The following is a 24,039-nucleotide window of genomic DNA, read 5'->3' as shown; positions in this document are numbered from 1 at the left end:
CCGCATTTTCCACACCATGCCTTATTTCTACAATGTCGACAATTCATGCCCCGCTGCACAAAAAGGTAAACAGATAAACGATCCCCGTTCAAAAGAACAAAGATTGGGAGAGCAGATCCGGCGAAAGGCTCGAAATGAGGCTGATGAAAAACGCAATTGCTTGCATACCAGAATTTTCACTGACTGAAGCAAAAAGTTCAGGAAGAAGCCAACCCAATATTTCGTAATTAGCCCCCTCTCGGAGACTACACCTTCAATCTCTACTTCCCGGGCACCCGTAGACAAATTATGTCTTCGTACACGGTCGAGTGTTGTTTAGTAAGATCACGCGATATATCGACGATGTTAAATAGCTTATCTTTGGTTCGGAAGTAGACCATTCAGGGGACGGTTGTATAGATTGAAATAAAACAAAAAAAATGATTTTTTGAAACCATGAGAGTAGAAGACACCCTTAATTGAAGATACTTGGAAAACTATCTGTACGCATCCAACGGCATTCGATTATTTAGTTGGAATATTTTAATGTAAACACCAATTTTCAATTACAATTTCACTCTCCAACTAACTTAATATAGAACCGTCCTTCCATGCAGTTAAACCGTTCAAAGGGCACGTTATTTTCCCGTGGACACGTTCCCCTGGGTGCCATTTGTTCAGTTGACAAGTTTCCCACCATCATGCCATCAGCTCAGCTTCACCAGAGTCTCAGTAGCAATTATCGGCTTGTCGATCCTGATGAAATTACTGTGCTCAACTCGAAGTTCACCATTCGACCCTATACCTTTCGCTCCATTGTTGTACTACCTACATATATATATATATATATATATATATATATATATATATATATATATATATATACAAGATCCACCAGCAGCTTTTGATGGCATGTGTGCAGTCTTGCTCTTGTTTAAGGGGGGGCAATTACAGTAGCATCAAGCGATTCCCAGTTGAATTCTCTGTTTCTCTCTATCCCCCCGCTAGACACTAAACGAATAGCTACAACCATACACCGTCTGTCTGCCTTTGGAACAGTCGCCTCGATCGAGACAATATTGACAAAGTATGGCACTTTGGAGCGATTACGACATCGTGAACGGACCCGTAAACTCACTCCTTGATGCTTTCAATTTGAGCCAAGGTAAATAGAGACGTTGACGTTGTTTTGTACTTCTTTCTTTCGTTCCAGCGGTTCATATCGTTCGTATAGATAACACAAACTGGGATTCCAGCTCCCACGAGACACGCCTACGTACTTATTTGGTCCATGTCCTTGTCAAACAGCCCCGCGGAGATGGAGCGAAATATGCCCATTGCAGCGCGGACAATAAAATCATGTTATAAAACGCGGGTGCAATCACCATGAACTAGCCGTCTATCCATCCACCGAACGCTTATCACTTCACCAGAGCTGTTTATTCATTTTTCATTATTGATATGAAATGATATGGAGTTGGTTGCTTTTATTGACTTGCCCTTCGGTCGCGATACCCTCATCCTTTCCGTTCCGGTGTCGGTTTGTCTGTTTGTGGTGCGATATTTGCTTTCTTATTTTTGTTAGTGTATTTATTGAACTATTCCCTGTTTTGTTTTCCTATTCTCATCCGTTTCACTTCGCTACAACTTACCCCTTGACAAGAGAAAAAAATAAAAGACCCTGTTCGATATCTTGACCGAAAATGATAGGACAAATAAAAATCGAAATAATCGTGCACAGTATTTTTTTATTCTGAGCTCTCAATCCAACACAGCAGGCTGGGTAAAAACTGTAGATGCCTAGTGTAAATAAAGGGATTTCGATACGTTGGATCTATCTGTTGACTTAAACTAGGTAGGCGTTGATAACGACGAATATATGTATGATTCTTCTGCCCTGTGTGTTTGCACAAGTTTTATGGCCTCTGCTGTCACTAGAAAAAGGTTCTGAACTCTAACCGAAATCACATTGTGTGGGGGCGGGGGAAGCGGTGGACCAACAATAAAACCAGTCAAATTGTTTAACAATTTGCCATATATAGTGGTACTGATTGGTTTGTAGCCTTTTTGTTGACCATTTAAACCCCTTTTTTCTTTATTATACATCTGTTTAACGATAATTTAGCTAGTCTACAAACTAGTACCGAAATTGGGACTCTAGCTATGTACAGTACTTTGCAATTAAACTCTATCGATCAGTTTTTAAAATAAAAAGCTTACCTACGGCTTCCTAACTAGCTTGTTACGAACGATGAATTTGATGGTGATCTAATGTACTCGTATGGCAAGAAGCTCCCATCTCGTTGGAAGGTTTTTAATGAGTTCGAATTGACCAATGGTGAACACTGTCTGTATGTCTGTGTATGTTTGTTTGTTTGACCATCCTCTCCTAGAGCGACGGTTGTCATGGAAGTCGATTCTGCAAAACCGCACCCCGCTTACTGCTATCATTTGTCCAGTGATGCCAGCTCGGCGTAGTTCGTCGTCAGCAGTGGCATCTTGGCGGTGTAGATTTGAGACGTCGCGTAGCCACTGCTGCCGCCACCACCCGACGACGACGACGTCTGGGACGTGCTGAGCATGCTGTCGTACGTACCGGGCGTAAAGTCCCGCAAAGGCAGCCTCGTGTAGATGTTCGGCGATGTCGTCCGCACTGGCAGCACGGTCGCGGTTGTCGCACCGGCCGGATTGCAGGTGCTGCTGTAGACACTCCGCACCGGCGAGTTGTAGATCGCGTAGCTCGGGTTGGTCGTCAGCGAGAGTTCACCGAACTGCGGAATGATGAATGATGTTTAAAATAAAAATCTCGTTCTCGTTGCAATTACGAATCAAAAAGAAACTGAACCTGCATTCATCACAATAAATGCAATTAATTACTATAATCCTTTCATTCCCAATTATTCCTTTCAATATAAGTTAATTATCACAGATTAATATCGTCAATTGGAAAAAAAAATCTTGTGCCAATAACCCAAAACGTTACCTTCGAACCCAATTAGTACGGCCCATATTTCAATCCCACGTGCCACCACCCCCTTGCGATAAACGTACCTGTTTTTTCAGTCCATTCCCGGTGGGCGACAGGTGCGTCGTCGTCGGCGAAAAGCTCACAGTAGGCTGGGTGAACTTCAACCGGTCCGTGTCCAGCACCAACCGCTCGAACTGTTTCTCCTCGTCGTCCTCGCTGTTCTCGTGCGGTATCACGTCCGGATTTTTGTCATCGATGCTGGAGTGACTCCCGATGTTTCGGCTTAACGGCTCGGCACTGCCTTTGTCCTGTTCGGTCGTTGCCGTCGGGTGATGCTTTTTCTGCGAATGGAGAAAAAAAAATGTTGAAAACGTGGCATGTCAGTGAGTATCAAAGTAGGTACGTAATCCCGTTTTGCACAGAGTGGAAATAAGGGCAAAAAAGTACATTTTCTACCATATAGCTTCTCATATGTACTGACGTTTCACCCATTCGATTTACGCGCGCATCAGCACACTCGGAGGAAGCGAATCTAATTACGAGAAAATAAATAAAATTAAAAGCTTCTCACACAAAGGAAGCTTCAATCACAGCGGAACTCCCGGCTGCTCTTTGAAGATATGCAGCTAATCTTGGAAGTGCATCAGTCGAGTGTAGAAAACCGTCAGTCTGTTTCTGTGCACACAGGCAATGCACGACGAGATCCTTTCTAGCAAAAGGAATGGAAGCTGCAATTTGCTCAAAATGGAATAATAAAGTAAATGCGAGCTTGCACTCTTCCTCGCTCTGTCTCGCTTCTACCCATGTTTCAGATCATGGCAAATAATGTAGGAGCGTGGCCGTCGGTGTACTACATACAATGTTCGAGATGTGGATTGCACTTTTCGGTATCTCATATGACCGATCTTCTGAGTCAATAATAATAAATTGGATCAGTCGGTGATGATGAGAATTGCTAATTTTACTTCTGCTTGCGGTATTTGATGTGTCTGTTTGACCAAGACTGACTATTGTGGTAGTAGTTCAAGAAGCTTTTCAATCTGGAAAGCTAGATTGCTCACATCAGTGAATCTATAATTTCATTTTATTACTCACAGAAGTGAACCAATCAAATAAATTTCCAATTTATGAATCGGCTAGTTTGCCGTTCCTTGCCATCCTATTCAGGTGGACTATTGTTATCTGTGGCTTATTTACAGGAATGTCATCTGTTGTGGCCTTAATATCACTTCGGAGGCAAATTTAACTTTTATGTAGAAAAGTTGTGATGTACAGTGCATCTATCTCATCAATATATCAATCCTTTATCAACTATTTTTATTAGGCGATTCATTAACAGTGCTATCTTTGAAAATAAGCAACCTTGGATGTGCAACTATTTTTTCCGTTCTTATTTTATTGCAAATGAATAGTAGTTTTCATTTTATTATTTTCAAAATTACACATTTTGTCGCATGTAATTTTTAATGTTCGTTGATTAGATGGCAGTGTAAGTGGACACGTATCCGCCGATTCTAATTGACTGAGCAAACTAATTTCTATGTTTGATAGATGTTTTTCGACCAAATAATCCATAGGGCATTAAATATGCATGGAGAAAACGCATGGTCTTGTCTGAGTGGAATATTGGCAACACGATTGTTAACGATTGTTGTTTTCATACTACGCGTACAGTTTTTTACTGATTTGTTTATGTAATTTGCGTTGTTGGATACTAGTTTTACTTCCAATTCGTTATCGTGACCTCTTGCTGTGCTATCAACATAAAGTGTTGTGTGTTTAAGTCGCTGTTGGCTGGTGTTTCAATATTTACTGCAGCACTGAGTAGAAGTGATAGTTGCCCACCATTATCATCGTCATTATCAACGTCATTCTGTGGCTTTATTACCATCATGGTTTGTCGCCGCTGCCAGAAGATCGAGAACTGCGGTGTAACCTTCCATGCAGTTTGTGCCAATGTTGATGGTCCTTTGTTGGACCAGATGAGGAATTACAAAAACAACGTATTTTGGATGTGCGACGGTTGTGCTCCTCTTTTCTCTAATGCGCACTTTCGCAAATTGATGACCAGTTTCGACGACAAATTTGCAAATTTGCCTACCCCTATTCAATCCATGCAAACGGAGATAAAAAAAATTGCACTCAGGATTTGAATCATTAACTGCAAAAGTAGACTCCAAATCGAGTGCGCCTTCTCCTTTTGTTACACCGATTTCCTGGCCAAATGTAAATCGCTTCGATATACCAATCAACACACCAAAAGGTCGCAGAGCAAACGATGGGAATTCATTTAGCTTCCCCGCCGTAACGAATAACGAAGGCACCAAATGTGATCAAGACTGTGAATCTCAACCGTCGTGCTGATGATCAGTTGCTTTGGATATATCCATCTGCCTTTCATCCGGCTACTACAGAGAACCAGATTGCCTCACTGGTTAGTGAATGCCTCGATCTGTCGAACGTAACACCCAAGGTAGTTAAATTAGTACCCAGAGGAAAGGACGTTAGCTCGCTTCAATTTGTGTCATTCAAAGTTGGTGTTCTGATCGAAATTGAAGAAATATTCTTGAAGCAGACGTTTTACGCACAGCTCAAAACTGTAATTTATTTTTTTATTAGATTTAGTTCAATTAATATATATAATTTACCTCTCCTACATTTAATAATTTTCTTCCTTTCCAATGTCCGATCCGAACAATATATTTCCCAAGTATCCTTCACCTAAATGTACCACATCATCAAATGTTTATAATTAAACAGTTAATTTCTACTCACGACTCGATAATCCAATATAATAATCCGAAATGATTAAATTAGTTTTAATTAAACTTTTTCCTATGGCACATGCAGATCAATCCACCTCGTTTTAATTTTATTTTGTTTTTCCCTCTTCTTCACTGACACTTAGTATACCGTGCTGCCATTCATGTGTACTATCAGTTTTTTCCGTAGGTTCACTTTCCGCCAGGGGCCATCGATATGCTCAGTGGTGCTAACAATTCCCCCGACCGCAACTCTGGTCCACGGCCATAGCCTTCACCAGATTTATCTTTAATCTCCATCACAGCCAGCTTGGCAACTGGTCGTCTAAAGATGCCCCTAGAAGTTCTAACCATCGCTTGGCGAACTCTTCCATCTTGGCCACGGATGATACGCTCCACAATACCTCGAACCCAGGTCCGTCTGTTGTCGCCGTCAACGATGAACACAAGCTCCCCTTCGTTAATGGGTTCCTTATCCTCGAACCACTTAGTACGATGATTAATCAGCGGAACATACTCCTTTAGCCACCTCTGTCACAGCATATCAGCTAGCCTTTGCGATCTCATGTAATCATCCCTTAACGCTTCCGCCGAATCCGTCAGGATGTTAGCTTCTTCACGCTCACCCGATGGAAAGCCTCGCAGGAAGTGGTTTGGCGTCAAAGATTCGTTCTCGGCCGATTCCTGGGGATGATACGTCAACGGCCGGGAGTTCACCATATCCTTCGCTTCCGCCAGTACCGTCAGCAAGATCTCGTCGTTTAATTTCTGTCCTTCGTGAATTGCCTTGAGAGCATTCTTTGCAGATCTAACCATGCGCTCCCAACTGCCACCCATGTGGGGTGCCGCTGGTGGATTAAAATTCCAGCGTGTTCTAGCATCCGTAAAGGCGTTTGCACATTCCACGTCGATACGCTTAGCTTCCATTTTGAGCTCTTTATTAGCAGCTTGAAAATTAGTGCCATTGTCCGAAAATACTTCCAGTGGCGCACCTCTGCGACAGATGAATCGTCGTATTGCCATCATACAGGCTTGGCTGGTGAGGCTGTGAGCGACTTCCAAGTGTATAGCCCTCGTCACCAGGCAAGCAAACAAAGCTACCCAACGTTTTTCCGATCTACGTCCTACTGTAACGACAAGCGGTCCAAAGTAGTCCAGACCAACATGGCTGAACGGTCTCCGGTGTGGCGTTAGACGCTGCTCGGGTAAAGGTGCCATTCTAGAGATAGAAGGGCGACACTTTCGAACTTTGCACCAATAGCACTCCTTCTCTGCATGCCACACGGCAGCCCTTAGCTTCGGAATGAAAAACCGCTGACGAACTTCATTCACAACAGTCTCTCGGTTCGCATGACCAAATTTCTGATGGTAATGTTGTAGCGATTTTGTAGTAATGTTATGTGCCTTCGGCAGCACGACTGGAAAACGTAGCTCGAAGGGTATGAAATCAGCATAAGCCGCTCTTCCCTCCATCCGTATCACCCCATCTTCATCCAGTAGTGGTGATCGCTTGTAGAGGGAACTACCGTGGTCGATAGGATGCCATTTGTCACGTGGAAGTCCGCGATTTTTGAGTAAAATTTTAACTTCATCTCCGAACCCTTCACGTTCTGCAATTCGCTACAAGTAATTTTCCGCTCGACGATACTCTTCGAGTTTCAATGGTATTACGATATATGATACACGAATTTTTGACAGCTTCTCTAATTTGTCTGATGCGGGAACCGTTTCTATTGGAAGTCCTTTGATCTTTCTTCGGCAGTTCGACAGGAAGCGATAGACGCATGCTATACAACGCACCAGTATGTTCCATCGAGAAAACCGACTTGTGTCAATTAGCGGTTCCTGGAAACTAATTTCGTGGAATAAATGGATAGCTTTCAGTTCTTCCGGCACATTCGTTGGCGGGAGCTCAGTTTTTGGCCAATTTTCCTCCCGTGTATGCAGCAAATCTGGTCCGACAACCCATTCTCCACTACAAGGCGAAGGAGGTCCACTACCCCACTTGGTTAACACATCGGCGATGTTGCTTCTCGTTGGCACCCAACGCCATTCTCTTAGTGCTGTTTGGCTGAGAATTTCTCCAATACGAAATGCTACGAACTGAGAGTACCTTTTATGGTCGGAACGGATCCAAGAAAGCACGGTCTGAGAATCCGTCCATATAAACCGTCGCTTTACTGGTAGAGAATGCGTTTCTAGTACGGTGTTCGCCAGCCTAGAACCCAGCACCGCAGCTTGAAGTTCCAATCGGGATGGAGAGATGTTTCATCGGCGCTACTTTTGATTTAGCTGCTACTAGTGCACACCGCGGTATGCCTTGAACTACTATCCGAAAATAGGCAACGCACCCATACGGATTTTCACTCGCATCCGTGAATACATGAAGCTGAAGAGAATCAAAATCTTCGTTCGTAGTCTCTGAAAAATAGCAGCGAGGAATTTTGATCATCGCCACTTCTTTCATCACCGCAGTCCATCGTTGCCATTTGTCTGCACACGCATCGTCTATTTTTTCATCCCACGAGCAACCTTGTCGCCACAGATCTTGGATGATCATCTTCCCGTGAATAGTGTACGGAGCGAGCATGCCGAGAGGGTCGAAAAAGCTTAAAACTTCGCGTTTTGTTGGACGACGCAATCCTAAAAAGAATGGCTGTAGATTGTCTCGTAATTTGGAGCTGAACACAAACACATCTTCGACGGGGTCCCAGGAAATCCCCAGAACTTGCTCTGTACCACCAGATTTGCCGCAGTTGAAATGAACCACATGGGAATCGCATTGCTCACCGATACGCTCTAGGAATTCTACGCTATTTGAGACCCAATTCCTAATTTGAAATCCGGCTTTGGAATGAATGAATCTCACTTCTTCAGCTCTTTTTACCGCCTCCTGAACCGTATCCACACTATCGTAATAATCATCGACATAGTGTTTGTCAATTATGGCCTTCGCTGCATCCGGGTATTGCTCTGCGTATTCTTGGGCGTTCTTATTTTTGATAAATTGAGCCGAACACGGAGAGGTCGTCGACCCAAACGTCGCAACATCCATAACATAGATCTCTGGAGGTTTGTTGGAGTCTGATCGATAGAGAAACCTTTGGTATTGCTTGTCTTTGTCTCGAATTAGTAGTTGGTGATACATTTCCTTTATGTCACCTCCAAAGGCGATGCGTTTTTCACGGAAACAATTGATCACGGCGGGTAGGCTTGTCAGGAGATCCGGGCCTTTTAATAAAACTGAATTTATGGATACGCCTTGAACAGAAGCGGCTGCATCCCATACAAAACGTACCTTGCCCGGCTTTTTTGCGTTCAACACCACATTTAAGGGCAGGTACCATACCTTTCCTTCCTCTGTTTCAGGCAACTCTTTTGCCGTGGCTTTGTGGGCGTAACCTTTACGAAGATATTCATCCATCTGTTTGCGGACAACCTACTGCAGCTCCAGATCTTTCGAAAGCTTCTTTTCCAAGTTCTGCATACGTTTAACTGCCATCGGAAAGCTGTTCGGTAGTTGCGGGTAGTTGGCTCTCTACCAAAGCCCAGTTTCTAATCGATTACCAATTCGTATTGCTCCAGCAGTTCCCGGGCTCTTCGATCTTCTGCCGACTCAGGAAGAACCGTAACACTTACTCCCGATTCGTCTAGCGTATAATCAGGCCCGACGAGAGGGGGGGTCAGGGGGGGCTACTACCCTGGGGCCCGGGTCTGTTTTGGGGGCCCGCATTTTAACTGAATTTAATTTATTTTAATTTAATTGTTGAAGTTTATTGTTTCTGTTGGCACTGCAAATATACCACAATCAGCTACGTTCCAGCCGTTCCAATGGTTTTCTGAAGTACGTGAACCCTATTAGATTCATTTAACAGTGCAATTGAACCATTCTTGTTTCATTTATCGCAAAAGTTTGAATACGCACAGTACAGTATGAAGTTGTATACAATTTAACATATTCTTAGCTAACTGTTACTAATAAAAGTTGGATATTTTCGGAATGGGGTTGACGAGTAGATGACGAAAATCAATGTATGATGCCATTTTGAAATCCAAGACGGCGAATTCCAGTTAAGATATCTCTATAACCTAAAATATTGACATTTTCGAAATATAAACATAGAATAGATATAGATATAGTGATTTGTGATGCGGATGATATGATTATATAAAACTTTTCTCAACCAGAAGACACTATTTTGGCCTCCAAAAGGGTATCGCTTCTTTACTCGTCAAACCCGCTTAAAAATACCCTCATAATTTATACAGAAATTGTTCGAGATAGCTCCAAGCTACCATTTCTATCATCTACTCGTCAAGCCCATTTCAAAAATTCCCAAATTGTTAGGGTTATCGAGATTATTGTTCAATCAGAAGTCTCCATCCTGGATTTCAAAAAGGTACCAAATATCCATTTTCATCATGTACTTGTCGAGCCCGTTTCGAAAATACCAATATTGTTAGGGTTATCGATAATGTTGCTCAACCAATGAATTTTAGTAAGACTGTAAAGCGAACTTTTTTTACGATTTAAATCCCAAAAATACGAACACTTTTTTTACGAACTAATTCAATTTACAAATCCTTGGTTTGGTTCGTAAATGGAGATTCCAGTGTACACAATTGATGAAGAAAAATATGTGAATTTAACTGGATACTTATTCTACCCATTAGTTTTCACCAAAAGTTGAAACTCTTTCTCTCACAGCTCTCTGTCTCAGTCTTTTAAACAGCAGTTCTCGCTGTTGGATCCCAGTCATCGCATTCGTAATGTTTTTTCTCTGAATGTCAGCGCAAATGTAACAACTGATTCCAAAACCGATTTTACCATGTTCAGAAACCGATAAAAGAAAATCCTTCAGGTCATAGTGACAACTGCAATAGCTGCATCCAGTGCCTCAAAATCAACAGCATGTACCAGCAACAAGAAACAAGGCAGAATCAGTGGTGCGAAATTTCACATTTAGTTGCTTATTTCTGATTAATTTGCTGAAAACAATGTTCAGTTTCAACGCTTCCCTCATTCATTCACTTCCAAACTCACTGAAATTTTATGAAGAATCGAATGGTTGAGTGCAGAGGAAATATAAATTCATTCACCAACCAAAGCATTCATTTGTTATTATGTGGACAGTTTGAAGGCAGAAGTTCTTTTACATTTTCGAGCATAACTGAACTGCGTAATCTATATCTGTTGCACTTTTGTTAGATAATCCCTCTCAGAGCTAGCATAGAAACAAGATTAAGTTGACTCCTGAAACCGAACATGTGCGAACATGTGTAGTGTCTATAGATATGGTCAAGTAGGCTAAGAAATTGATTGCTAATAAATCATCATTCAGTGAGTCACTCTTGGTCATATCTGACGTCTTAAGTCAGGGTTATTACAACATGGATGCGTTGTACCGAAAAAGCGAAGGACGAGAGAAACAAACCAAACATTCAATTCATCGCGGCGGGCATGAATTGAATTTTGTTTCTCTTTCAAGCTCACGCAGGGATGTCAATTTTTTTAAGCTCTGATTCTGGGCAGCATTAACGATGGTAGCATTTACGTGCGCCAAGGGAGCATGAACGATGGCGATATGGACTGTATGGCATCGCCGCAAGAAAGGATTCCAATTGCAATGGCAAGTCGGACGTAAGTCATTTTGATGGCCAGCCACAAATATACCTTTATTAATTTTTATTTTTGCTATCTATTACATGTTTAAAATACGACTCTGTTAAGCTATCGCATTGAATCGTGTCAAATGAACAATTTTCATAAAAAATAGTTTAATTGAAACGGTTGCATCCGTATAATTTCTCTATTCGATTTTGAAATAAGGAATCATATATGGTAGGGCCCGTCAGTAGATCAATCCCCGGGGCCCGGCGCGGCTCTCGACGGCCCTGCGTATAATGTGTTGGAAGCAGATCGTGCAGATTTTGATCCGACATAGGTTTAGCGACATGATGACCAGCGAATCCTACATAAGTCTCACTATCATCTTGCGGCCCATATACTGTCCAACCCAGCTGGGTCCTTACTGCGATTGGTTCACCAGGCTGACCGATGCGCGATTCTATCGGGGCATATACATGAAGATGTTTCAATCCGGTAAGAATTCTTGGAGCACCGTGCAAATAGTCAGCCACTGGTAATCCGTTTAGATGCTTGTAACGCGCGGCAACGTCCGCAAAGCACATCTTCTGTTCTGGTAACTGCAGTCGTTCAACGGTGTGTACACTTCGCAAGAGAAACTGATCGACGAACTCTCTTGCAGAAATCGCGACGTGAATACGCCTAGATTCACGTTCTAAACGTGACAAACCTGCTGTCCATTTAACGAGGATCGGCTGTACTGTGCCACTAAGCCCAATTTGATCCGCAATTTGTTCTTCCATTAAAGAGTATGATGACCCTTCATCGAGGAAGGCGATTACATCTATACGCAACTTTCCGTTGTGCAGTGTCACAGGAACCATTCGAAAAATAACCGGTTGTTTGGTTGGCATGTCGTGAACATTACAGTCCGCCAATCTCAACGTAGTAGCAGTTCTTGTAGGATGAAGCAACTGATGATGACGTTCCCGACAACCACCTACACCACAGTGACCCTTGAAACGGCATCGTGTTTGACCATGTTCGTTTAAACATAACTGACATAGCTTCCATTTTTCCACCTCGCGCATCCTACCATCCCACGACATTTTTCGAAATTCATCACAGAATTCGATGGTCGGCTCGATCGCATATTCGGCATGGTTTACGATTTGTACCTTCCTCTCTGGAAGTCAGATGTTCGTTATGCTGTCCATGCTGAATTTGAGGCTGATCAACAACACCAACGTGCGAGTGCAAGTATGCTTCTTGTTCTTTCAGCTTCCCTCTCTTATCCTTTCGCTCTCTTCCGCATCTATCTTGTTGCTCTCTAGGTGGTTCTACGAATAGCGTAACCTCGCTTGCTTCAGAGAAGATTTCCGAAAGAAAGTTTGAAAACGTCGCTAAGTCTACCACCTGCTGCTGTCTTTTAAAGTGTACCCATTCTAGCTTTGTACTTGATGGTAGCTTATCCACCAGCTCTTGCACCAGCATAGGGTTGATGAGGTGATCTCGAAGTTCCGCTGCGATCAAATGATCGCAGAGCTGTTGCACTGCCATGCCGAATGAGATGAATGTGAATTCTTGCTTTCAGCAACAACGAGTGAAGAAGCTGCTCCGGCCTGCCATAAAGTTGTCTCAATGTTTGAATGACTTGCGGAACCGTTTCGGGAAGTAACAGTCGACTTCTAACAGCCTCTAGCGCTGGGCCCTTCAAGCATTCTTGTAATCTGCCGAGATAGTCGAGGTTCGAGTAGTTGCAGGCCCTATTGCCGTTGTGAAAGCTGCTCAAAAACAAAGGCCACTCTTCAGGTTTCCCCGTGAATACAGGAAGTTTTTGAAAAGGCCCTTTCCGTGCAGCTAATTGTGCCTTTGACAAGTCTCGTTCTGGTTGCTGCATGTGCATCCGGTATTCGTCGTAGTCTGAATCACCGGACTGCTCGGACTCCTCGTGTCGAGATGAATTTTGGTGGCTTCCCGAAGTACGAATAATTGATTTTCCTACTGAATGGTTTTGAATACGATTTCTCTCGTCAACTTGTCGCTGGTGTACCTTTTCTGTGGTGCCCTGCTGCTCAGTAGCTTTGGGTGTGGAGCTTTTGGGAAATGCACCCCGGCGATCCGCAGAATCCTTTCTGTCCTGCTTTTGGTCACTGGTGATTTGAGCTTGACCCTTCCACTTGTCTATGCGTACCTCGCTTTGCATTTAGCCCTTATCGATACTACACCAACTGCACCTTCCTCTGAATCATCTTCATATTCCTTCAACATTTGACTTCGCTTCTCTCGAAATTCCTCTTCAACCACTTTCCTCATTTCCAACATTTCTCGTTCCAACTCCAGCTGTATCTTGCGCTTTTCACGTTCCATGTCCAACTGGGACCGGAGAATCCGTCGTTGTTCTTCCCGGAACCTCTCTAGCTCCTGCTTATGGGACAATTTCCCCTGATCCGGTTCCGAAATAATTGGCGTAGGCTCGTTGTCCTAGGAATCCGACTGAGTACAGTCTCCACAACTCCAGGACCGGTCTTTTATCTCCTCGGTTACTCCTACACACTTAAAGTGGTACCAGCGCTTACACATCTCGCAGAACATCATTCCCTCGTCATCGTGATCCGGCTTATCACAAGCGGCACAATTGTAACCTGTCCTTTCGAGGTTATGTTCTTCATCACCGTGCCGTGCATAATTAAATTTTTGAGTTTTGTTCTGATCGAAATTGAAGAAATATTCTTGAAGCAGACGTTTTACGCACAGCTCAAAACTGTAATTTATTTTTTTATTAGATTTAGTTCAATTAATATATATAATTTACCTCTCCTACATTTAATAATTTTCTTCCTTTCCAATGTCCGATCCGAACAATATATTTCCCAAGTATCCTTCACCTAAATGTACCACATCATCAAATGTTTATAATTAAACAGTTAATTTCTACTCACGACTCGATAATCCAATATAATAATCCGAAATGATTAAATTAGTTTTAATTAAACTTTTTCCTATGGCACATGTAGATCAATCCACCTCGTTTTAATTTTATTTTGTTTTTCCCTCTTCTGCACTGACACTTAGTATACCGTGTTGCCATTCATGTGTACTATCAGTTTTTCCCGTAGGTTCACTTTCCGCCAGGGGCCATCGATATGCTCAGTGGTGCTAACAGTTGGCATCGATGAAAAATTCAAAGACAAAGCTCTTTCAAATGAATCATGGCCAGAAAATGTTCGATTTTGTGAATTTGAAGATAACCGCTCAGCCGGTGTGCAAATTGTCAGGTTGACATCGGCAGTACCGTTGGAAAGGAAACCCACGTCGCATATGGAGCCGTCACATTTGGATGTTTAGAGTTGGCAGTCTTATCTTCACCGGGACGCACTAAAAACCGCACGGTGGAAGCCCCTTCCGACCCCGTAACTGCCGATCCATCAGCTGTCACCATCTTTCAATGCTCCGACACGTTTTTAAATCTGTTTGGTCTTCAAGCATCCAGCGTTATCCCATTAGTATGCAGCATTACTCCGTCAGGTAACATTTGAAGCAGTATATGTCCTGCTGAAGCTTCGACTGGCACTGCTCGTCTTTTAAGAAGTGATAACTTCCAGGCGTGTGTGACGTCATCCGATCATCGAATCTTTGTCGCTTCATCAGATCTGCTTGGTCTTCAAGCCTGCAGCGTTACACCGTTAGGTGATCATCTTTGGAGTGGTGTGGGGAATTTGAGGAATTGACTCTCGACGCAGACTTGAATGGTAAACTGACGATTTATTACCAGAACGTCCGAGTCCTGCGCACAAAAATCGACGAAATTTGCATAGCAATCTCTTCCTCCCATTACGATGTAATTGTTCTCACCGAGACTTGGTTAGATGATAGAATTCATTCTCGTCAGCTTTTTGGTAATTTTTATGCTGTTTATAGAAACGATCGCAGTTTTGTGAACAGCCGTAAATCACGCGGAGGGGGCATACTCATAGCCGTATCTACTGCATAGAATAGTTTCGTTGATCCAACACCTGTTGATGTTTCGCTTGAACAACTATTCGTTAAACTGAAGTTACATGATCGTTTTGTCAGCATAGGTGTAATTTACTTACCACCAGATCGTAAGAGTGATCTAGTCAGTGCAAACAACCATGTGCGATCAATTGATGCTGTTTTTTCTTGCCTTGGAAGTAACGATTGCGCATTATTGTTTGGAGACTACAATCAGTCTGGCCTCATTTGGGACACACATGACAATGTCGCACTAGTAGTCAACGTACTTCGATCTTACATTTCTACCGCTTGCGCTGTGCTATTAGATGGATTCAGCTTCAACTGTCTCACACAAATTAATAGCATGGAAAACCGTTATGGTCGTATCCTGGACTTTGTCTTATTGAATGAGACTGCACTTTGCCGACTGTCAGATCCGCGAACCTGCCGAATCCATCTCTGTGATTGATGCAAATCATTCACCAGTAGAAGTTATTATCAGTCTGCCGAAACCTGTTATTTTTTTGGAAATCCCGAATGATCTTGGATTTGAGTTTCACCGAGCTGATTTCTTGGGACTTGCATCAGCACTCCTTCATACTGATTGGCATTCACTTGAGCATACGGGAGATATTGACTGCGCCGTTGAACATTCCACTGCCGTGATTAATGCTCTCATGGCTGATTTGCGCAGGCCAGCTCGTAAGCCACCGTGGGGTAATGCACATCTACGATATCTTAAACGGCTCAGATCTAAGGCACTTCGATTGTATTGCCGTACACGCTGTAGTTTCGCCAAATATCATTTTGCGCAAGCGAGTAATAATTATCGATTAACTTTCTCTTGTACAAACGTTACTCCATTCGAACATAAGCAAACCTACGCAGTAATCCCCGACAGTTTTGGAAATTTGTGAACTCCAAGCGGAAGGAGAACGGCTTACCTACTGATAGGTTTTTGAAGGAGCAGAGTGTCAATCTGGCTTCGGAGAAGTGTTACGTATTCGCAACCGACTTTAAAAGCGCATTCAATGGAACAATTTCATCTGCTGATCAAATTGCGCACGCTTGTAGAGACACTCCATTAAATATTTGTCCTTTGAGAAGTTTCACTGTTACAGATCGGCAGGTTATTGCAGCAATCAACAAACTAAAATATTCAGTTACTCCTGGTTTTGACGGCATACCTTCATGTGTTCTCAAGAAATGCGCGAATGTACTAATTTTATCGCTGAAAACTCTATTCAACAGTTCGTTCAGGCAGTGTCGTTATCCTTCCAGCTGGAAAAGATCAATTATGTTTCCTGTATTCAAAAAAGGAGATCGACGAAATGTTGAAAACTACAGAGGAATTACATCGTTGTGTGCCTGCTCCAAAGTTTTTGAGATCATAATGAACGATGTGCTCTCTGCATCCTGCCAAAGCTACATTTCCCCTGATCAACACGGATTCATCCCAAAAAGATCAACTTCCACGAATCTCGCTCAATTCGTGTCATTCTGATTACGTAATATGGACGCTGGTGCTCAGATCCACACTGTATATACCGACTTGAAATCAGCATTTGGCAGAGTTGATCACGCAATACTTTTGGAACGGCTGAAGTTACTATGAGTGTCTCTTGACCTGATCCGTTGGCTCGAATCATATCTGAGAGATCGAACACTTGCAGTAAAAATTGGATGTGTGTTCTCTGCCCCTCGGGTGTTCCCCAAGGAAGTAACTTGGGCCCACTCTTATTCACACTCTTTATCAATGTTCTAGCCACGATATTACCTCCGGGTTGTCGTATATTCTACGCTGATGACGTTTAATTATACATGATCGTCAAGTGCATCAGGGATTGCTTAGCTTTACAACAGCTCTTGGACACTTTCAATGACTGGTGCTCCTTAAACTCGCTTACAATTAGTATTCACAAGTGCAGTGTAATATCGTATCATCGCAAGCACAAGCCAATTTCGTACGACTACTGTATTGGAGATCAACATCTTGAGCGTGTACGACAAGTGTGTGACCTTGGAGTCACTTTGGATTCTGCACTCACTTTCCGACCTCACTTCGACTATATAGATGGGATTCATGTTTAAAATTTCGAATGAATTTAACGACCCTCTTTGTCTTCGCTCACTGTACTGCGCATTGGTACGGTCGATCTTGAAATCTAACTCCATAATATGGTGTCCGTATCAAGCAACATGGATAGCGAGAATTGAAGCCATTCAAAGAAAATTCGTTCGTTATGCATTAAGACGCCTTCCGTGGTAGGACCCTATTAATCTTCCGCCGTACGAAGACCGCTGTATATTATTAGGTCTACACACGCTTGAAACGAGAAGGAGAGTAGCCCAAGCTGTTTTCGTCGCTAAGATTCTTCTAGGTGAGTTAGATACGCTGGAATTATTAGGTCAACTCCACATCTATGCACCAGGAAGCAGAAATCAGAATATATTGGCTTAAATGGCACGTTCCCCGTATGTAGTCGGGGATTTGTGCCTTGCCGTGTGTTTTCATCATTTCCTGAGCGGAAGGAAAGGACAAGGAGGTGTGGGAAGTAGAATTGGAAGGGTGGGAAAAATAACAGTACAAAACAAAAATAAACAACAGGTAAGTTAAACTCACAAGTAGTTCAACTTGCCTGCGAATAAGCCTAAAGCTCTTTACCACATTGGATAAGAAACTTTAGTATGTCGCTGAGTTTCAGTCGACCAAACATGGTGTCGTCTATATAAGGACGGCTGAAGACTCGAAATCGCAATTGCGCTACCGCTGGACAGTTGCATATCAGATGATATGAGGTTCCGTAGTCGGATTCACAAAGATCACATGAAAAAGACTCAGCGCGCTGAATAGTTGCCATGTGATAATTGAGTTTGCAGTGGCCGGTTAAAGCTCTGGTCAGCATGCCGCAGTGGAGCTTCGAAAAATGTAGGAGATTTTTTGAAACCACTGAGCATGGTTGTTCTAGAAACGCCTTTGTTTGGCGACGCGTTTGTAGATTTCTCCAATAATTGCGGTGCACGGACAAAGCCCAGGACCGTATTTTTTCCTTTATCCAACTTGTCGAAATAGGCAGCGCGGGTTCAGGACCAACGAAGTCAATCGCTGAACCTGCCCTGGCCAATACGTCAGCCCATACATTTCCAGTAATACCGCAATGTCCGGGCACCCAGACAAGGTAGATAGTGTTGACAATGCTTAGTTCTTCGGTTTGGTTTCGGCACGCGATCACTAGCTTGGACCGGGATTCTTCTGAGCTAAGGGCCTTGATTGCAGCCTGACTATCGGAGCAGAAGTTTATAACTCTGCCGGACAAACTCAGTTGAAGGGCCGATTGTACCCCGCACATTATTGCAAAGATTTCTGCTTGGAATACAGTACACTATCTACCTAGTGAGTGAGATTATTCCAATCTCATTTCACGACAGTAGACACCAGCACCAGCACGTCTCTCCATCAGAGAACCGTCAGTGTAACACACCACTTGCGTTTGTTGTTGTATTTCCATATAGCCCTTCTCGAGAGGAATGTTCTGTAAGGAAAACTACATGTGAGTGTAATATCACTGGGAGCAAGAATATTTTCACCCCATGTAACCTTTTATGATCACAATCGTGTATGACTGGTAGCATTGTTGGAAAATATCCACGAAATTTAGTCGCAAAGTTTTCCAAAAAGAGGTCCCAGTTTGTAGATTTAGGATTACGATATGTTACCACATTGAAGGTGATATCAAAATGATCGAAAAATATCTATTTATGATCGGATAGAGACGGTTCAGTTTCATTTGGAACCTGCCAATTTCCCAGCTCATGCAAAATTCTATCAGAGCAAAGCGATCTTGATGCCAGATGCCCCCTGGGAACTCGCCAAGTTCCCGAGCTAATATCACACCTATTTGCCAGCAAACTCTTAACCGATGTTTACAAGCTTGATTTCAAATGAAAGATATAATACTCCCTTTGACTGCTTTTGATTTCCATTCAGTTCTGACTTTGGTTCCGGAATTACAGGTTGGTAATTGCGGTCACATAGGAATTTCTCATATAAACCGGTTCAATCGTAATACCTCATAGGTTTAAAATCTATTGAAATAAACATAAATTTACTTCGATTCGCAGGCCTAGATCACTGATGGCGAATCAAAAATTATTGGGATGTATTGTCCACTATCGATAATTCCGGAAGTCCCGTGGTTCCGAGCAAATTCCAGATCCAAAGCCACTTCGGTGATGACAACCAAATTTCCACTAACCTAGTCTCAATAATATGAAGTTCGATATTGAACCCTCTATCTACCCCTCCACATCCTACCTCTCAACCCTCAGCCCTCTCTCACCCCCCATCCTCTCAGACCAACCTCCCACGTGCACTCCCTTTATCCACCCCGTATACTAAGATAAGCTAGATGATTCCCGACGCATCCTCCCTCTCCCACTAATTATATCCCTTCCTTTCTCCACAATGAAGTTAACATAAAGATAACATTGAACTCACGCTGATTAAGCTATATATAATATTGTATTTTTGTTTGTTTCAAGTGTGTCAGCGTCGACAAGGTGCTTATCAGCTTCGTGGCAGTCGTGCACTCATATACAGGGTGTTTGGTTCATGGTTAAGAACCTCTCGAGGGATGATTGACTGTCATATATGGAGAAAAAATCGTTCTACACATACCTTTAAATCTCATCCGTTCCCAAGTTATTGATTTTTTTGTGTTAAAAACTTAGTTGCCTTAAAATAGCTCTAACTCCAAAAATATACTTTGTATTTCAAATCTTTTGGATCCACTGGATAGGTGCGAAAATTTTCCATTGAAAAAGGTCCTCAAATGTTTCAGCCAATGAGGTAAAGTAACCTTTTCACAGTAATTTATTTAAAATTTAACAATTTTGATAGATTTTTCGTCCATTTCGCGAAAATCTTAATAGTTAAAATCACCATTTTAGTAATTCAAATATTTAGTCTTGAAGAGTTGCATAATTTGTTCCTTGACATGATACACTTACCGTTTCTTGTTTTCATGTGTTTGGGTTATTGAACTTGGATATTTTTATCTTATATTCACTTTTTTTTTTTATTCATTTCGTTTATTTGATAGGCACAAATGCGTTAGCTTGGCGGTGCCAAATGCTTTTGTTTTTACATTTTGGATATCTTAAAACTAGGAGGTTACAATGTTGGAATATATTTTTTTTTACAAAGGAAAAGAAAGTTTACAGCTATCTTAAGACTAGAAATAAGATTCAATATACAAAAGAGGGCCAAAAGATTTTTTTATGAAAAATATTTAAAACAAGGGATTCACTTTGATATACAAGAGGGGGAGTAATAGTATTTTACGAAATATTTTACGGTTATCTTAAAACTAACAATATAGTTTAGTACACAAAAGGGGGAACAAATATTTATGAGAAATTTCACAGAAATCTTAAAACTAGGGATTCAATTCTATTTACAAGATGGAGGACAAGAGTTTCAATAAAGAGTAAAAATTATAGCTATCTTAAAACTAGGAATACAGAATACTAATTTGAATTTTTTAACTAAAACTTATGCTTGGTCAAGATATTCAAAGGGTGGCTTATTTCCGCATCAGTGTAGCAGCAGTTGTATCAAAGACAGGGGAGAGACAGGGAAAGAAGAGCAAAACTTGCAACTTTCGCTCGAACGGCGGGGGGGGGGGGGGGAGGGAGATCAGCGTATCAAATTTGCGCCTCAGTCTAGTAAGTCGTCGAGTACCGGATTGGCGGATGGTATTCTTCGGACCCGCGGGGAATCCTTCAAAAGTCATCGGACCTCGAGTCGCTCTCGCTTCAGTTTCCTTCTATGCAGGCGTAGTGGTAAGGGCGACGGCGGTTACATAGTGGCACTCTGGAGCTGATCGGTTCCACAAGGCAGGAGGAAACTCTAAAAACGAGAAATAAAAAGAGAGGGGCTAAATTGGGATATTTATCGTTTTTATGAAAGTATAAATAAGGGACATATAGGGGAAATCATGATTTGCCAGCATATCTCGGACTGGGACATTGGGTGGTCTACCTCGGGCCCGAAGGGATTCCTTTAACTGAGACCTGGCGTCACAATACCCGGCGCACACCCAGACAACGTGTTCGATGTCGTGATAGCCCTCGTCACAAGCGCACAGACTACTCTCCGCAAGCCCAATACGCCGCAAATGCGCATCCATGGTGTAGTGATTGGACATAAGTCGGGACATTACACGAATAAAATCCCGACCCACATCCATCCCCCCGAACCAAGGCTTCGTTGATACCTTTGGGATAATCGAATGTAGCCATCGTCCAAGTTCCCCATTGCTCCACGAGGTTTGCCAACTGTTGAGCGTCCTCTGACGACAAATACTAAAAAATTCATTGAAGCAGATTGGTCTTTCGTATATGTCACCATTTAATGCGCCCACCTTTGCTAATGAGTCGGCCTTTTCATTGCCCGGGATAGAACAATGAGAGGGGACCCAAACAAAGGTAATCTTATAAGATTTTTCAGATAACGTACACAAGGACTCCTGTATCTTCCCCAGAAAATACGGTAATTGCTTTTTAGGCTTCACCGCACGAAGAGCCTCGATAGAGCTGAGGCTGTCCGAAACGATGAAGTAGTGATCTGTGGGCAGAGTGTCGATGATCCCAAGGGTGTACTGAATTGCAGCTAACTCTGCGACGTAAACTGAAGCGGGATCATTGAGCTTGAATGAAGCGGTGATAGTATTGTTGAAGATACCGAAGCCAGTGGACCCATCGAGATTTGATCCGTCAGTGTAAAACATTTTGTCGCAGTCGACTTCTCGGAATTTATTATAAAATATATTGGGGATCACCTGCGGGCGTATATGGTCCGGGATTCCACGAATCTCTTCCTTCATGGATGTGTCGAAGAATACAGTAGAATCAGAAGTATCTAGCAAACGAACACGGTTGGGAGTATATGCAGAAGGATTAATGCTCTGTGCCATGTAGTCGAAGTACAAGGCCATAAATCGGGTTTGAGAATTAAGCTCGACGAGCCTCTCGAAGTTTTCAATTACCAACGGGTTCAGAATGTCGCATCGGATGAGCAATCGATATGAGAGTTCCCAAAATCGATTTTTTAGCGGAAGAACGCCCGCCAGCACTTCGAGACTCATCGTATGGGTCGAGTGCATGCAACCCAAGGCAATGCGCAAGCAACGATACTGGATTCTCTCCAGTTTGATGAAGTGTATGTTCGCAGCGGAGCGGAAACAGAAACACCCGTACTCCATCACCGACAATATCGTTGTTTGGTACAACCTGATCAGGTCTCCTGGGTGAGCACCCCACCATGTTCCAGTTATTGTTCGGAGAAAATTGATCCTTTGTTGGCATTTCTGTTTCAGATACCTAATGTGACATCCCCAGGTACCTTTAGAGTCGAACCAGACCCCGAGATATTTAAATGTGAAAACCTGGTTGATCGTTGCACCCATTATTAAAAGCTGGAGTTGCGCCGGCTCACGTTTCCTAGAAAAAACAACCAACTCAGTTTTCTCCGTGGAGAACTCAATACCCAGCTGAAGAGCCCAAGCAGACAAATTGTCCAAGGTATTTTGTAATGGTCCTTGCAAGTCGGCAGCTTTGGGCCCTGTAACAGAGAGCACCCCGTCGTCTGCAAGTTGCCTTAGCGTGCATAAATTGGCAAGACAATCGTCAATGTCATTCACGTAGAAATTGTAGAGCAGGGGACTTAGACATGAGCCCTGGGGAAGACCCATGTAGCTAAACCGCGATGTTGTTAAATCGCCATGCGAAAAGTGCATGTGCTTTTCAGACAACAGGTTTAGCAAAAAGTTATTTAAAATTGGCGAAAGACCATGCTGGTGCAGCTTCTCTGACAGAGTGTTGATAGAAACTGAGTCAAAAGCCCCCTTAATATCCAAGAAGACTGATGCCATCTGCTCTTTGTTAGCATAGGCCATTTGGATTTCTGTAGAAAGCAACGCAAGGCAATCGTTCGTCCCTTTGCCTTTGCGGAAGCCAAATTGTGTATCTGACAGTAAGCCATTTGCTTCAACCCAATTGTCGAGGCGAAACATGATCATTTTCTCGAACAACTTCCGAATACAGGACAGCATTGCAATCGGCCGATACGAGTTGTGGTCGGAGGCTGGTTTTCCTGGTTTTTGGATGGCGATGACCTTCACTTGCCTCCATTCATAAGGGACAATGTTACCCTCAAGAAACTTGTTAAATAAATTCAACAGGCGCCTTTTTGCAGTGTCAGGCAGATTCTTCAGCAAGTTGAATTTGATTCTGTCTAACCCTGGGGCGTTATTGTTGCACGATAAGAGAGCAAGTGAGAACTCCACCATCGAAAACGGTGTTTCGTTCGCGGTATCGTGAGAAGACGCGGCGCGGTACGTTTTCTGTACCGGGACAGAGTCCGGACAGATCTTCTTGGCGAAAGCGAATATCCAACGGTTTGAATATTCCACGTTCTCGTTGGTACTATTATGATTACGCATACGTCGAGCCGTACCCCAAAGAGTGCTCATCGCTGTTTCTCTCGTTAACCCGTCGACGAACCGGCGCCAATAACTGCGTTTTTTGGCTTTCATTAGACTCTTCATTCGCCTTTCTAACGACGCGTACTGTTGATAGCTAGCGGGTAACCCGTCTTCCCGGAAGGCCTTATATGCAGTGGACTTTTCCGCGTACAGCTCTGAGCACTCTTTATCCCACCACAGGGTGGGAGACCGTCTATGGGTATTCGCGCTGGGTACTGG

At 42.9% G+C, this 24,039-nt stretch overlaps 1 protein-coding gene and 2 long non-coding RNA genes across 3 annotated transcripts in view; all 3 read right to left on the bottom strand.

The window, feature by feature from the left end:
• Positions 1-885: 885 nt before the first annotated feature.
• Positions 886-24,039, bottom strand: part of LOC131685868 (nephrin) — a 548,850-nt gene continuing 525,696 nt past the window's right edge. Inside the window, exons 18-19 of the mRNA XM_058969878.1 lie at positions 3,031-3,288; positions 886-2,750 (exon numbers count right to left, since the gene is read on the bottom strand). Of these exons, the coding sequence (XP_058825861.1) occupies positions 2,427-2,750; positions 3,031-3,288 (582 nt within the window). The 3' untranslated portion in view covers positions 886-2,426. The remainder of the gene's footprint in view (positions 2,751-3,030; positions 3,289-24,039) is intronic.
• Positions 5,522-5,822, bottom strand: LOC131685870 (uncharacterized). The gene is made up of 3 exons (XR_009304880.1): positions 5,723-5,822; positions 5,596-5,668; positions 5,522-5,544 (listed from the first exon to the last, which is right to left on the bottom strand). It is a non-coding gene; the product is annotated as an uncharacterized LOC131685870 (long non-coding RNA).
• On the bottom strand, positions 13,980-14,531 carry LOC131685869 (uncharacterized). Its single transcript, XR_009304879.1, has 3 exons — positions 14,239-14,531; positions 14,112-14,184; positions 13,980-14,060 (listed from the first exon to the last, which is right to left on the bottom strand). It is a non-coding gene; the product is annotated as an uncharacterized LOC131685869 (long non-coding RNA).

This window comes from Topomyia yanbarensis, chromosome 2 (genome assembly GCF_030247195.1).
Source record: "Topomyia yanbarensis strain Yona2022 chromosome 2, ASM3024719v1, whole genome shotgun sequence".
NCBI lineage: Eukaryota > Metazoa > Arthropoda > Insecta > Diptera > Culicidae > Topomyia > Topomyia yanbarensis.
The sequence above is the reverse complement of the archived record's forward strand: the minus strand, read 5'-3'. Positions and strand labels throughout refer to the sequence as shown.